The following is a 13,054-nucleotide window of genomic DNA, read 5'->3' on the forward strand; positions in this document are numbered from 1 at the left end:
ATGCTTTCGTTGCAAATACCGCCGAAGTTTTAAAATAGTTTCAATCTTTTCAATTACATTTACTGGGTATCTTGTTGTGTTGACTAATCAAAGGTCATCACTTCGTCTCGACTTCCTTTTTCAGTACTTCTGCAGTGTTGACTACAAAAACACGTTATCTCCTCACATTCTGCCGCCCCTTGCAGTCTACCGCCCATGGCGCAGAGTCATAAGCGACAAGTGGTTGCTACGCCACTGTATACCTGGGAACAGGTTAGCTATGATTCCTTCGTAAAGCACGACGAAAAAACACGAGCTCGCCTCCCAGTGTTGAAACGATTCGAACACGCGCATAACTCCGCGACGCGACGTTTCGCTGCCCACCAGCGAAGGCAGTTCGTCTAATCTAAAAAGGACACGAGTAAAACCAGCAGCAACACCGTCACTTTCTACTCAACAGCAAATAGAAATAGCTACTTCCGGTGAAAGTAGAAAATGAATATTCGAAACGAGCTTGAGTAGAAGCAGAAGTAATGCCGTAAATTATTACTCGATTGCAAATGGACGTATAGCGATTTTCAAGTCAAAAATAAACCAATACGAGTAGAAAATGAAGATATAAAAATATTGGAGTAGAAATAGACGTAACGATGTAACTTTCCACTCAATGCAAGTAGTATTACTCCAAGCAATACGATAGAACGGACAACAACGCAACGTAGTCGTAATATTGCGAGCGAAACGTATTTGGTTGCCATCAACTGTTTTAATAGGCACGGAAATCAGGAAGTCAAGCAACGCATTCGTAACATAACATAACATCGGTGGGTTATATTTTTCATCTGAACAAGTCACACACTATGTACAATGCGATAAGACACAATGCGATGTCATGAACAGATGAACAGATGAACGACACGCATCAGTAGCGATCCTTTACTCTAACATCCACTTCGGACTAGAGTGCCCGACGTCACAGTTATTTTCTACTAGTTCTTTCCATACCTTGTGTTGCTTTCTTCGTCGGGTCTTTTTCTGGGCCTTTTTGTCGCCGTAAGAACTGCAACGGCAGGGGAAGAGGAACCCAACCCGGTCCGTCTGCTTGGTTGACGCTTATCGTAACCATTACACTATCTCCCCCGTCTTCGTAATGTTGCTCGAAAAACGGCAAAACTCTTCGGTCGTTTTAGAGTCACGTAGGCCTATACCTCCAAATAGGCGCGGGTGTCAGGAAGTCAATCAACGTAGTAATAGGGCATATAGGTCACTATTAACTGTTTTCTAGGTCCCGAAATCCCAATCGTCACGGCTATCAGGAAGTTAATCAACCAAGTGCAGGCGAATCAATCCCGCGTCTAAATCGGCGCCAAAAACAGCAAGCATTGTAAGTGGTTTTTTTTATTGAACAGGCGCTTAACACCGATAAGGTCATTTCCGCCCGATCATGCTTGCTCTTTTGCTTGTGGTGCGATTTTTGCGGGTGAATTCCAGTCACGCTCTCATCCGCGTCATCCACTCTCTCTCTCTCTCGCACGCGTCCTCATTGCAGAGGATTTTCGTAAGCTCGACTTTACTTCCTTCATCTGGGCTTTTCGCACGGGCTTTTAGTACGACACTGCATATGCAACGAGGTCAGCGATGAGGAGCCCAGATGAACTTCCGACACATAGAACGGGATTCGAACTACCACCTTAGGTGTCGTGACACTGGTACATAACCAACTGCGCCACTCGCTTCTCACAATGAACAATAAGCCACTGTAGTTTGTATTTGGAGTTGTTGCTGGTCTCCGCAAAAATACGCCCTAACACCCTCAAGCAGACTTTACTTGGCAACATAAAATGATATTGGTCATCATGACACCCCTGCCAATGATCAGCTAATACCCAGACGATGTAACCCAGGCTTTCAAGCGTTGGCCTAATAGCAACTATTAAAGTGACTATATCCGTCCCATTGCCATAGTATGGGCAGAATTTCAGATCCATTGAGTCACCTATAAATCTTATTGAATATAAATAAAATTTCACGCAGCGTGTTTCTAAACCAAACATCACATTTTGGCAGGGTCACACCAACAACTTCCAAAATTCGTTTTTAAGGACCACCCTTATATAAATATATTTATAGTGACTAGTTGTGGCATCGTAAGCATCTAAAATCGAGGCAGATCATTCGCAGAGCTTCTCTAACTTGAGCTAAGTTAGAATAGGGTACTTGAGGTATTACTAGAGATACTTTGGAAAAGTTGAAAGCAGGATTGTATCAATAATAATCGTCAGATTGCATTTTCATCTTAACAAGACACACACAATGTACAAATGCGATACGACACAATGCGATGTAATGAACAGATAGGAGAATGCCGAACGGCCAGTTGCGGTCGCAATTGCTGTCTCTTAAACTGCCATCCACCTCGACCTAGTTGCCCGATGTCACAGTTTTTTCTCGATGTTAATATCTATTCCGCGGCTATTTCTTGCTCTTTACATTCCATATAAGTGCGCTCTTTCATCGGGTATTTTTCTAGTTTTTTATATCTTCAAATGATAATTTTCAGGGTACTAGATCGGAGATGATATTAAATAGAGAGAAAGAGAGAGAGAGAGAGAGAGAGAGAGATGGTATTCTTCTTCGCCTGCACCATCTAGATGCTTTGACGACGGAGATGCGACACCGCCTTTATAGAAAGGTCATCTAGTCTGCACCCCCGGTTTTTTTCTCCTCCATGCTATCCGTGATTGTTGAGCGCCTAGCAGGATAGCCGCGGATACCAGTTTTCGAGTCTTTGGTCTGACCCGGCCGGGGATCGAACCCACTGCCTACCGATCGAGAAGCCGGACGCACAGCCATTACACTATCTCGCTCGGCGTTATTAAATACCCTAAGGTAGAGATCATTTTGTGCGGCCCGCGACGGCATTTTTGAAACATCAAGTATTCATCAATATATTCAAGTGCTATATATTTGCTTGAACTTGAAGTTCACCCAAAAACTACTATAAAAGTCACTGAAATTTCAACTATCAACTTCACTATCACATCACTTTTAAAAGCTATCATGCAGTAGTAGATCAGCTATTGCGTCACATTTCTAGTTCATGTTGATAAAACATGACCCGTTGATGATTCGTGACTGAAAATTGTGATTTGGTTTGGTGCGACCTTTCGTAAAATTATACTCTATTTCGGATTGACTGGATGCTGATTAAATAAAAATGACTCGAGTTGAGTCGGGTCAAACGTTAAAATCAGAGAAGGACTGGCGACTCGCGGTGGTGACTTGCTAATCCTACGGACGCAACAATCTATGAAACTGTCATGGGGAATAGTAAAACATCAAAAGGTCGTAGCTTGCGTTGCGTAGGGTATATAGATAGCCATCTAATCAAGCCAGTCTGGCAACCATTGGCATTCAGTGACCCCCGTGACGTATAGTTGGTTACATGCTGGGTGTTTTTGTTATCTTTATCCATGTTATTATCGGTGTCGAGTGAGGTAATAGTAGCCTACGCTCCACAGCTGTAACACCAATGCATTCTTTGGCGATTGGAGATTTATGTTCCGGGGGTTCTTAACCAGGGTCCGTAGACCCCATCGGGGTAGGAAGAACCACATAAAGGGGTACGAGATGCAATGTGGAATTAGGCCTATATGCTGTGGAATGGTTTTTCTTTAGGAAGTGTCTACTCGTCCGGACCCGGACGAATAAAGTTCCTCAGGCTATTCGTCCGGTGTAAGCATGCCGCAACTGTAGAATGGGTGCCGGCGATTTCCGGAACTGTGGGCCGTAACTGCGGCATGGATTCCGAGAGTAGGTTCGCCTCTTATGAAGACTTAAAAAGTGCTTTGGAGAAATACCAGAAAGAAAATTACGTCCAGCTCTACAAGAGAGATTCACGTACGCTCGATGCAGTAAGAAAGCGAACCACTCAGCGAAATTTCAATGATGCGCTCAAGTATGGCCAGATATCTTTTCACTGCATCCACGGCGGCCGTAGATTTCAGAGCTGCCTGCCTGCCGTTACTATGGAGACTGTATGCGTTTTTGACAGGCTTCGGTTTTGTACATTATTTGTTCGCCCTTCTGGTTACTGATTTCAATGGTTACTGTTACTGATTTGTATGCTCATCATTATAGCTCCGAGGGAAAGTTTACGCCATACTAATAATTGCAAATAGCTGTGTTGAAAGTACCAGAACTTGACGCCCACCTTTACCTTTACAAGAGATGTTTACCTACGCTTAATGTAGTGAGAACAAGTAGGATAGTGATTTGTAAGCTCATAATTGGAGCTCCGAGGGAATGTTTGCGCCATACGAAGAGCTCCAAAGTGCTATCGTTAAATAACCGGATGCAGTCAGAACACGAACGATTCGCTGAAATTCTTGCTGTCTCCACCTATTTCTGAACTCATGCAAGCGCCATTGACCTAACCAATTGTACGTGAACTTGCACAGCTAAGACGGAATTGTCACCTCTGCTGTACTACGAGTACTCATACTTGATGTTGCTGTGCAGTAATGATTGGAATACCAACTGAGAGAGACTGTGCGTCTTTATTTTCATACAACAGAAATACAGAACAAATGGACAGCAGCAATGATCATACAGAAAACATGTGCATGCACAGTATTTGATGTCGGATAGAAGAGATCGATACAGCCATGGAAGTCAAGTGGTCTGATAAAACCCGCATGAAACAAGTATGCCTACATTGTCTCTGCATCATCTGACCGTAACAAATCGTAGTTGAAAAGATGAAGAAAAATTAAATGATAGCAAATGAATGAATGAAGCAATGTCTGGGCGAAGTAGGGCAACAGTGTTAATAGGAGAAAAATACCAGTATTTGGTGTCGGATAGGAGAGATCGATACAGCCTTGGAAGTCAAGTGGTCTGATAAAAACCCCATGAAACGAGTATATGCCTACATTGTCTCTGCATCATCCGTCTGTAACGAATTGTAGCTGAAAAGATGAAGAAAAATTAAATGATAGCAAATGAATGAATGAATGAAGCAATGTCTGGGCAAAGTAGGGCAACAGTGTTAATACGACTATCAGAGGTAATCAGGTAGGTCAAGAGTGTTAATAGGACTATCAGAGGTAATTAGGTATGGCAAGAGTGTTATTACGGTGACAAGAGGTAATGAGGTAATTTTTTTTATAATCTGCCATACAGCAGTTCACAGATGGTAATCCATTCAAAATGATCGGTCAGTCGATAGATCTCTTGGTTAGGTAACTATTAAATGGGCCCAAGTAGATATTTCCCTTCGATGAGGGTCCTGTATTAAGGGAGTGAACAACTTAAGCAGGTATGAAAAAGTCATCGAACACATACGACAAACTGTTCGAAAAATATTTGTGTACAACTTCAATGTTTATATGATCATTGGGTGTTAATCTGGTATGCATGCTGGTATTTCCGCACATTCCTTATTGCAGGTGACAGTAAATGCTGTGCATACAATTTGCTGCTTTCAAGATATTCAAGCATTGATAGCGTGTTTTCACTGGGAACATCAATCATGAAAACTAAGTAGCCTACTTTCAATGTCAAAGTTGCCGCTACACATTTTTCTAACAGAGGCATCTGTTATTTTTTGCAGCGGCCACAGAACCATTTGTTTTGTTTAGGGTAAGTGTTTAGTCCAGCACATAGAAGATGATCCCGGTTGAGACAGGAGTCGCAACGAATTGAATTGCTCTTTGTAAGTTGAAGGTCGCATACTCCACAGTACCAGTCTTTCTGACTATATTTACTTTGGAATGCCTTCATCACAGCAGCCCATCCATCATATGCGAAGTAATTCTTGATGTGGAGTATATTCACAGTCTCATCAAGGCAGCTGTTGGGGATGAGACGAGTGTCAGACGTGACAGACTTACTGCCCAATTTCTTTCCATACACTGCTTCATTAGTGTCAGATGGTGATACAAACCATGACAGCATCACTGTGAATAAGGCAGAAGTGAAATTTGCTGAAGTTCTGCATGAAATAAACTTACATCGGTCTCTGTCTTTAGGATGTATTTTTTTAAATGGAACTGGAGTGTCACATTTCTTCTTCTTCGGAAGGCCAACCACAGTTTGTTCCAAGCCTTTTGGGCGTCCTCTTTTTTTCAGTTTTGATGGCAGATGAATGTTGGAAAGATCTGAAACAGCAAGATCAGTTTTACTATAGTGTAGCAAGATAAAGTTTGGATTTATTTGACACCAACCCGTGAACTTGTCTGGTGTCATGGTGATTTTGCTACAGTCTACGGACACTGCTGGGGTGCTATTTTCTGCATCACAGACTTCGGACAATGCTATAGTGCAAGCTGAAGGTAAACAAACATGCAAACATCATGAAATTGCAACATACATCTAAATCCAGTGAGTATAGTGACCTGGTCTGTGATTTAAGATAATTTCTTTATTGTAATCAAATTGCAACAAATATAGAGTTTATTGATACTGATATTTTGTGAAAGCAGTCCTAATAACATGATGTCTGGTAGCTTAATTAACCTGAGATGTTGCTTGTGAATAGTGTATGTATGGTTGATTGATTGAATGAATGACTGATAGGCCTACATTACTTGGTGATGTAGTGTTGTCTGCAACTAATAGACTAGAATAACATTTCAAGTAAAATGCTAACTAACCTGATGTCTCAACAATCACCACCGTCTTTTCCTTCGCAGAGGCATGAGATCCATCTTTGTTCGAATCAACACAACCTACCAGAAACGGAGAGGATACCGAAATAAATACGTGATACGTTACCCTGTATTTCAAGCGTAATGCACAGCATGTGTGGCAGTGCTGCTACTCGTAGTCCAGTAGCGAGCTAAAAAGGGGGCACTTCTTCGTTATTCTCCACACATCAGGAAGTGGTCTCCATGAAACCAATGCTTCCTATGAACATGTGAGAATTTATAAACGTTAAAATAAATTGATTTTCGCGTTGGGGTGGGGGATATTAGGGTCGGGTGGGTTAGGATTGGGGTGGCGGGATTGTGGTTGCATGTGTGGGGTTAGGATTGGGGGGTCAGCACGCGTGGGTTAGGATTAGGGTGTCGTAAGATGAGGTTGCATGTGTGGGGTTGCGTATGCGTAAAATGGGGTTACAGTTGCATGTGTGGGGGTTGCGTATGCGGGGTTAGGATAGGGGTGGCACGGTTGCACGTGTGGGGTTGCGTATGCGTAAAATGAGGTGGTGGGGTTACAGTTGCATGTGTGGGGTTTGCATGTGTTGGGTTGCGTATGCGGGGTTAGGATAGGGGTGGCAGGGTTGCGGTTGCATGTGTGGGGTTAGAAGGGTGTCGTAAGATGAGGTTGCATGTGTGGGGTTAGGATTAGGGTGTCGTAAGATGAGGTGGTGGGGTTGCAGTTGCATGTGTGGGGTGGTGGGGGTGTGGTTGCAGTTGCGTGTGCGGGGTTGCGTATGCGTAAAATGAGGTGGTGGGGTTACAGTTGCATGTGTGGGGTTTGCATGTGTTGGGTTGCGTATGCGGGGTTAGGATAGGGGTGGCAGGGTTGCGGTTGCATGTGTGGGGTTAGAAGGGTGTCGTAGATGGGGTTAGGATTAGGGTGGGGGTGTGGTTGCAGTTGCGTGTGCGGGGTTAGGATAGCGGTTGCGGTTGCATGTGTGGGGTTAGGGATTGGGGTGTCAGCACGTGTGGGTTAGGATTAGGGTGTCGTAAGATGAGGTGGTGGGCTGTGCGGGGTTGCGTATGCGTAAAATGAGGTGGTGGGGTTACAGTTGCATGTGTTGGGTTGCGTATGCGGGGTTAGGATAGGGGTGGCAGGGTTGCGGTTGCATGTGTGGGGTTAGAAGGGTGTCGTAAGATGAGGTTGCATGTGTGGGGTTAGGATTAGGGTGGGGGTGTGGTTGCAGTTGCGTGGTTAGGATAGGGGTTGCGGTTGCATGTGTGGGGTTAGGGATTGGGGTGTCAGCACGTGTGGGTTAGGATTAGGGTGTCGTAAGATGAGGTGGTGGGGTGTCATAGGAATGGGTTGGGGTTTAGGCTGAGGCTAATTTAACCCTAATTTCACGATACCAAGACTACAAAATGCTCATGGGGAACATTGCTTGTTCATGTGGTTGTGGACCCGGTGGAAATTCCGTATCATACGTAACGCTTACTTACCGTTGGTTAGGTCGTAAACCCTTAGATAAGCTCTGAAATCTACGGCCGCCGTGGATGCAGTGAAAAGATATCTGGCCATACTTGAGCGCATCATTGAAATTTCGCTGAGTGGTTCGCTTTCTTACTGCATCGAGCGTACGTGAATCTCTCTTGTAGAGCTGGACGTAATTTTCTTTCTGGTATTTCTCCAAAGCACTTTTTAAGTCTTCATAAGAGGCGAACCTACTCTCGGAATCCATGCCGCAGTTACGGCCCACAGTTCCGGAAATCGCCGGCACCCATTCTACAGTTGCGGCATGCTTACACCGGACGAATAGCCTGAGGAACTTTATTCGTCCGGGTCCGGACGAGTAGACACTTCCAACTTTTATATTAAAGAAAGGAAGTGTCTACTCGTCCGGACCCGGACGAATAAAGTTCCTCAGGCTATTCGTCCGGTGTAAGCATGCCGCAACTGTAGAATGGGTGCCGGCGATTTCCGGAACTGTGGGCCGTAACTGCGGCATGGATTCCGAGAGTAGGTTCGCCTCTTATGAAGACTTAAAAAGTGCTTTGGAGAAATACCAGAAAGAAAATTACGTCCAGCTCTACAAGAGAGATTCACGTACGCTCGATGCAGTAAGAAAGCGAACCACTCAGCGAAATTTCAATGATGCGCTCAAGTATGGTCAGATATCTTTTCACTGCATCCACGGCGGCCGTAGATTTCAGAGCTTATCTAAGGGTTTACGACCTAACCAACGGTAAGTAAGCGTTACGTATGATACGGAATTTCCACCGGGTCCACAACCACATGAACAAGCAATGTTCCCCATGAGCATTTTGTAGTCTTGGTATCGTGAAATTAGGGTTAAATTAGCCTCAGCCTAAACCCCAACCCATTCCTATGACACCCCACCACCTCATCTTACGACACCCTAATCCTAACCCACACGTGCTGACACCCCAATCCCTAACCCCACACATGCAACCGCAACCCCTATCCTAACCACGCAACTGCAACCACACCCCCACCCTAATCCTAACCCCACACATGCAACCTCATCTTACGACACCCTTCTAACCCCACACATGCAACCGCAACCCTGCCACCCCTATCCTAACCCCGCATACGCAACCCAACACATGCAACTGTAACCCCACCACCTCATTTTACGCATACGCAACCCCGCACAGCCCACCACCTCATCTTACGACACCCTAATCCTAACCCACACGTGCTGACACCCCAATCCCTAACCCCACACATGCAACCGCAACCGCTATCCTAACCCCGCACACGCAACTGCAACCACACCCCCACCCTAATCCTAACCCCATCTACGACACCCTTCTAACCCCACACATGCAACCGCAACCCTGCCACCCCTATCCTAACCCCGCATACGCAACCCAACACATGCAAACCCCACACATGCAACTGTAACCCCACCACCTCATTTTACGCATACGCAACCCCGCACACGCAACTGCAACCACACCCCCACCACCCCACACATGCAACTGCAACCCCACCACCTCATCTTACGACACCCTAATCCTAACCCCACACATGCAACCTCATCTTACGACACCCTTCTAACCCCACACATGCAACCGCAACCCTGCCACCCCTATCCTAACCCCGCATACGCAACCCAACACATGCAAACCCCACACATGCAACTGTAACCCCACCACCTCATTTTACGCATACGCAACCCCACACGTGCAACCGTGCCACCCCTATCCTAACCCCGCATACGCAACCCCCACACATGCAACTGTAACCCCATTTTACGCATACGCAACCCCACACATGCAACCTCATCTTACGACACCCTAATCCTAACCCACGCGTGCTGACCCCCCAATCCTAACCCCACACATGCAACCACAATCCCGCCACCCCAATCCTAACCCACCCGACCCTAATATCCCCCACCCCAACGCGAAAATCAATTTATTTTAACGTTTATAAATTCTCACATGTTCATAGGAAGCATTGGTTTCATGGAGACCACTTCCTGATGTGTGGAGAATAACGAAGAAGTGCCCCCTTTTTAGCTCGCTACTGGACTACGAGTAGCAGCACTGCCACACATGCTGTGCATTACGCTTGAAATACAGGGTAACGTATCACGTATTTATTTCGGTATCCTCTCCGTTTCTGGTAGGTTGTGTTGATTCGAACAAAGATGGATCTCATGCCTCTGCGAAGGAAAAGACGGTGGTGATTGTTGAGACATCAGGTTAGTTAGCATTTTACTTGAAATGTTATTCTAGTCTATTAGTTGCAGACAACACTACATCACCAAGTAATGTAGGCCTATCAGTCATTCATTCAATCAATCAACCATACATACACTATTCACAAGCAACATCTCAGGTTAATTAAGCTACCAGACATCATGTTATTAGGACTGCTTTCACAAAATATCAGTATCAATAAACTCTATATTTGTTGCAATTTGATTACAATAAAGAAATTATCTTAAATCACAGACCAGGTCACTATACTCACTGGATTTAGATGTATGTTGCAATTTCATGATGTTTGCATGTTTGTTTACCTTCAGATTGCGCTATAGCAGTGTCCGAAGTCTGTGATGCAGAAAATAGCACCCCAGCAGTGTCCGTAGACTGTAGCAAAATCACCATGACACCAGACAAGTTCACGGGTTGGTGTCAAATAAATCCAAACTTTATCTTGCTACACTATAGTAAAACTGATCTTGCTGTTTCAGATCTTTCCAACATTCATCTGCCATCAAAACTGAAAAAAAGAGGACGCCCAAAAGGCTTGGAACAAACTGTGGTTGGCCTTCCGAAGAAGAAGAAATGTGACACTCCAGTTCCATTTAAAAAAATACATCCTAAAGACAGAGACCGATGTAAGTTTATTTCATGCAGAACTTCAGCAAATTTCACTTCTGCCTTATTCACAGTGATGCTGTCATGGTTTGTATCACCATCTGACACTAATGAAGCAGTGTATGGAAAGAAATTGGGCAGTAAGTCTGTCACGTCTGACACTCGTCTCATCCCCAACAGCTGCCTTGATGAGACTGTGAATATACTCCACATCAAGAATTACTTCGCATATGATGGATGGGCTGCTGTGATGAAGGCATTCCAAAGTAAATATAGTCAGAAAGACTGGTACTGTGGAGTATGCGACCTTCAACTTACAAAGAGCAATTCAATTCGTTGCGACTCCTGTCTCAACCGGGATCATCTTCTATGTGCTGGACTAAACACTTACCCTAAACAAAACAAATGGTTCTGTGGCCGCTGCAAAAAATAACAGATGCCTCTGTTAGAAAAATGTGTAGCGGCAACTTTGACATTGAAAGTAGGCTACTTAGTTTTCATGATTGATGTTCCCAGTGAAAACACGCTATCAATGCTTGAATATCTTGAAAGCAGCAAATTGTATGCACAGCATTTACTGTCACCTGCAATAAGGAATGTGCGGAAATACCAGCATGCATACCAGATTAACACCCAATGATCATATAAACATTGAAGTTGTACACAAATATTTTTCGAACAGTTTGTCGTATGTGTTCGATGACTTTTTCATACCTGCTTAAGTTGTTCACTCCCTTAATACAGGACCCTCATCGAAGGGAAATATCTACTTGGGCCCATTTAATAGTTACCTAACCAAGAGATCTATCGACTGACCGATCATTTTGAATGGATTACCATCTGTGAACTGCTGTATGGCAGATTATAAAAAAAATTACCTCATTACCTCTTGTCACCGTAATAACACTCTTGCCATACCTAATTACCTCTGATAGTCCTATTAACACTCTTGACCTACCTGATTACCTCTGATAGTCGTATTAACACTGTTGCCCTACTTTGCCCAGACATTGCTTCATTCATTCATTCATTTGCTATCATTTAATTTTTCTTCATCTTTTCAGCTACAATTCGTTACAGACGGATGATGCAGAGACAATGTAGGCATATACTCGTTTCATGGGGTTTTTATCAGACCACTTGATATCCAAGGCTGTATCGATCTCTCCTATCCGACACCAAATACTGGTATTTTTCTCCTATTAACACTGTTGCCCTACTTCGCCCAGACATTGCTTCATTCATTCATTTGCTATCATTTAATTTTTCTTCATCTTTTCAACTACGATTTGTTACAGTCAGATGATGCAGAGACAATGTAGGCATACTTGTTTCATGCGGGTTTTATCAGACCACTTGACTTCCATGGCTGTATCGATCTCTTCTATCCGACATCAAATACTGTGCATGCACATGTTTTCTGTATGATCATTGCTGCTGTCCATTTGTTCTGTATTTCTGTTGTATGAAAATAAAGACGCACAGTCTCTCTCAGTTGGTATTCCAATCATTACTGCACAGCAACATCAAGTATGAGTACTCGTAGTACAGCAGAGGTGACAATTCCGTCTTAGCTGTGCAAGTTCACGTACAATTGGTTAGGTCAATGGCGCTTGCATGAGTTCAGAAATAGGTGGAGACAGCAAGAATTTCAGCGAATCGTTCGTGTTCTGACTGCATCCGGTTATTTAACGATAGCACTTTGGAGCTCTTCGTATGGCGCAAACATTCCCTCGGAGCTCCAATTATGAGCTTACAAATCACTATCCTACTTGTTCTCACTACATTAAGCGTAGGTAAACATCTCTTGTAAAGGTAAAGGTGGGCGTCAAGTTCTGGTACTTTCAACACAGCTATTTGCAATTATTAGTATGGCGTAAACTTTCCCTCGGAGCTATAATGATGAGCATACAAATCAGTAACAGTAACCATTGAAATCAGTAACCAGAAGGGCGAATAAATAATGTACAAAACCGAAGCCTGTCAAAAACGCATACAGTCTCCATAGTAACGGGCCTACGTCACACGGTGCCGGACGAATAGCCTGAGAAAATTATTCGTCCGGGTCCGGACGAGTA

General features: G+C 44.1%; 2 protein-coding genes and 2 long non-coding RNA genes across 6 annotated transcripts; 2 read left to right on the top strand and 2 right to left on the bottom strand.

Moving 5' to 3' along the window:
* Window positions 1-4,519: 4,519 nt before the first annotated feature.
* LOC145443662 (uncharacterized) lies at window positions 4,520-6,331 on the bottom strand. Of its 2 annotated transcripts, none has more exons than XM_080321602.1 (3): window positions 6,207-6,331; window positions 5,748-6,140; window positions 4,520-4,949 (listed from the first exon to the last, which is right to left on the bottom strand). In XM_080321602.1, the coding sequence occupies exons 1-3, from the start codon at window positions 6,226-6,228 to the stop codon at window positions 4,870-4,872; spliced, it is 495 nt and encodes a 164-aa protein (XP_080177728.1). In that variant the 5' UTR covers window positions 6,229-6,331; the 3' UTR covers window positions 4,520-4,869. The 2 variants fall into 2 exon arrangements, with proteins under 2 accessions (XP_080177728.1, XP_080177727.1); XM_080321601.1 differs by having other exon boundaries at window positions 4,520-5,939; window positions 5,994-6,140; window positions 6,207-6,330.
* Window positions 6,332-7,182: 851 nt separating this feature from the next.
* On the bottom strand, window positions 7,183-11,600 carry LOC145443663 (uncharacterized). Its single transcript, XR_013916503.1, has 4 exons — window positions 11,467-11,600; window positions 9,308-11,396; window positions 8,914-9,269; window positions 7,183-8,048 (listed from the first exon to the last, which is right to left on the bottom strand). It is a non-coding gene; the product is annotated as an uncharacterized LOC145443663 (long non-coding RNA).
* LOC145443664 (uncharacterized) lies at window positions 7,552-8,391 on the top strand. The gene is made up of 2 exons (XR_013916504.1): window positions 7,552-7,682; window positions 7,721-8,391. It is a non-coding gene; the product is annotated as an uncharacterized LOC145443664 (long non-coding RNA).
* On the top strand, window positions 8,497-12,470 carry LOC145443658 (uncharacterized). Of its 2 annotated transcripts, XM_080321597.1 has the most exons (5): window positions 8,503-8,866; window positions 10,280-10,354; window positions 10,682-10,783; window positions 10,850-10,996; window positions 11,051-12,470. In XM_080321597.1, the coding sequence occupies exons 1-5, from the start codon at window positions 8,773-8,775 to the stop codon at window positions 11,407-11,409; spliced, it is 777 nt and encodes a 258-aa protein (XP_080177723.1). In that variant the 5' UTR covers window positions 8,503-8,772; the 3' UTR covers window positions 11,410-12,470. The 2 variants fall into 2 exon arrangements, with proteins under 2 accessions (XP_080177722.1, XP_080177723.1); XM_080321596.1 differs by having other exon boundaries at window positions 8,497-8,866; window positions 10,850-12,470.
* The last annotated feature ends 584 nt before the right edge of the window (window positions 12,471-13,054 follow it).

This window comes from Botryllus schlosseri, chromosome 7 (assembly GCF_051294905.1).
Source record: "Botryllus schlosseri isolate E-star chromosome 7, Bs_hap1, whole genome shotgun sequence".
Lineage (NCBI taxonomy): Eukaryota > Metazoa > Chordata > Ascidiacea > Stolidobranchia > Styelidae > Botryllus > Botryllus schlosseri.

Excerpts from the sequence above, each read along its gene's own strand:
- LOC145443662 (XM_080321601.1), bottom strand. The coding sequence starts at position 6,228 with ATGACACCAGACAAGTTCACGG. Across the intron at positions 6,141-6,206 it reads GACACCAGACAAGTTCACGG|ATCTTTCCAACATTCATCTG; the intron begins GTTGGTGTCAAA and ends TTGCTGTTTCAG. Across the intron at positions 5,940-5,993 it reads TCCTAAAGACAGAGACCGAT|TGATGCTGTCATGGTTTGTA; the intron begins GTAAGTTTATTT and ends CCTTATTCACAG.
- LOC145443658 (XM_080321596.1), top strand. The coding sequence starts at position 8,773 with ATGATGCGCTCAAGTATGGTCAGATATCTTTTCACTGCATCCACGGCG. Across the intron at positions 10,355-10,681 it reads GGTGATTGTTGAGACATCAG|ATTGCGCTATAGCAGTGTCC; the intron begins GTTAGTTAGCAT and ends GTTTACCTTCAG. Across the intron at positions 10,784-10,849 it reads GACACCAGACAAGTTCACGG|ATCTTTCCAACATTCATCTG; the intron begins GTTGGTGTCAAA and ends TTGCTGTTTCAG.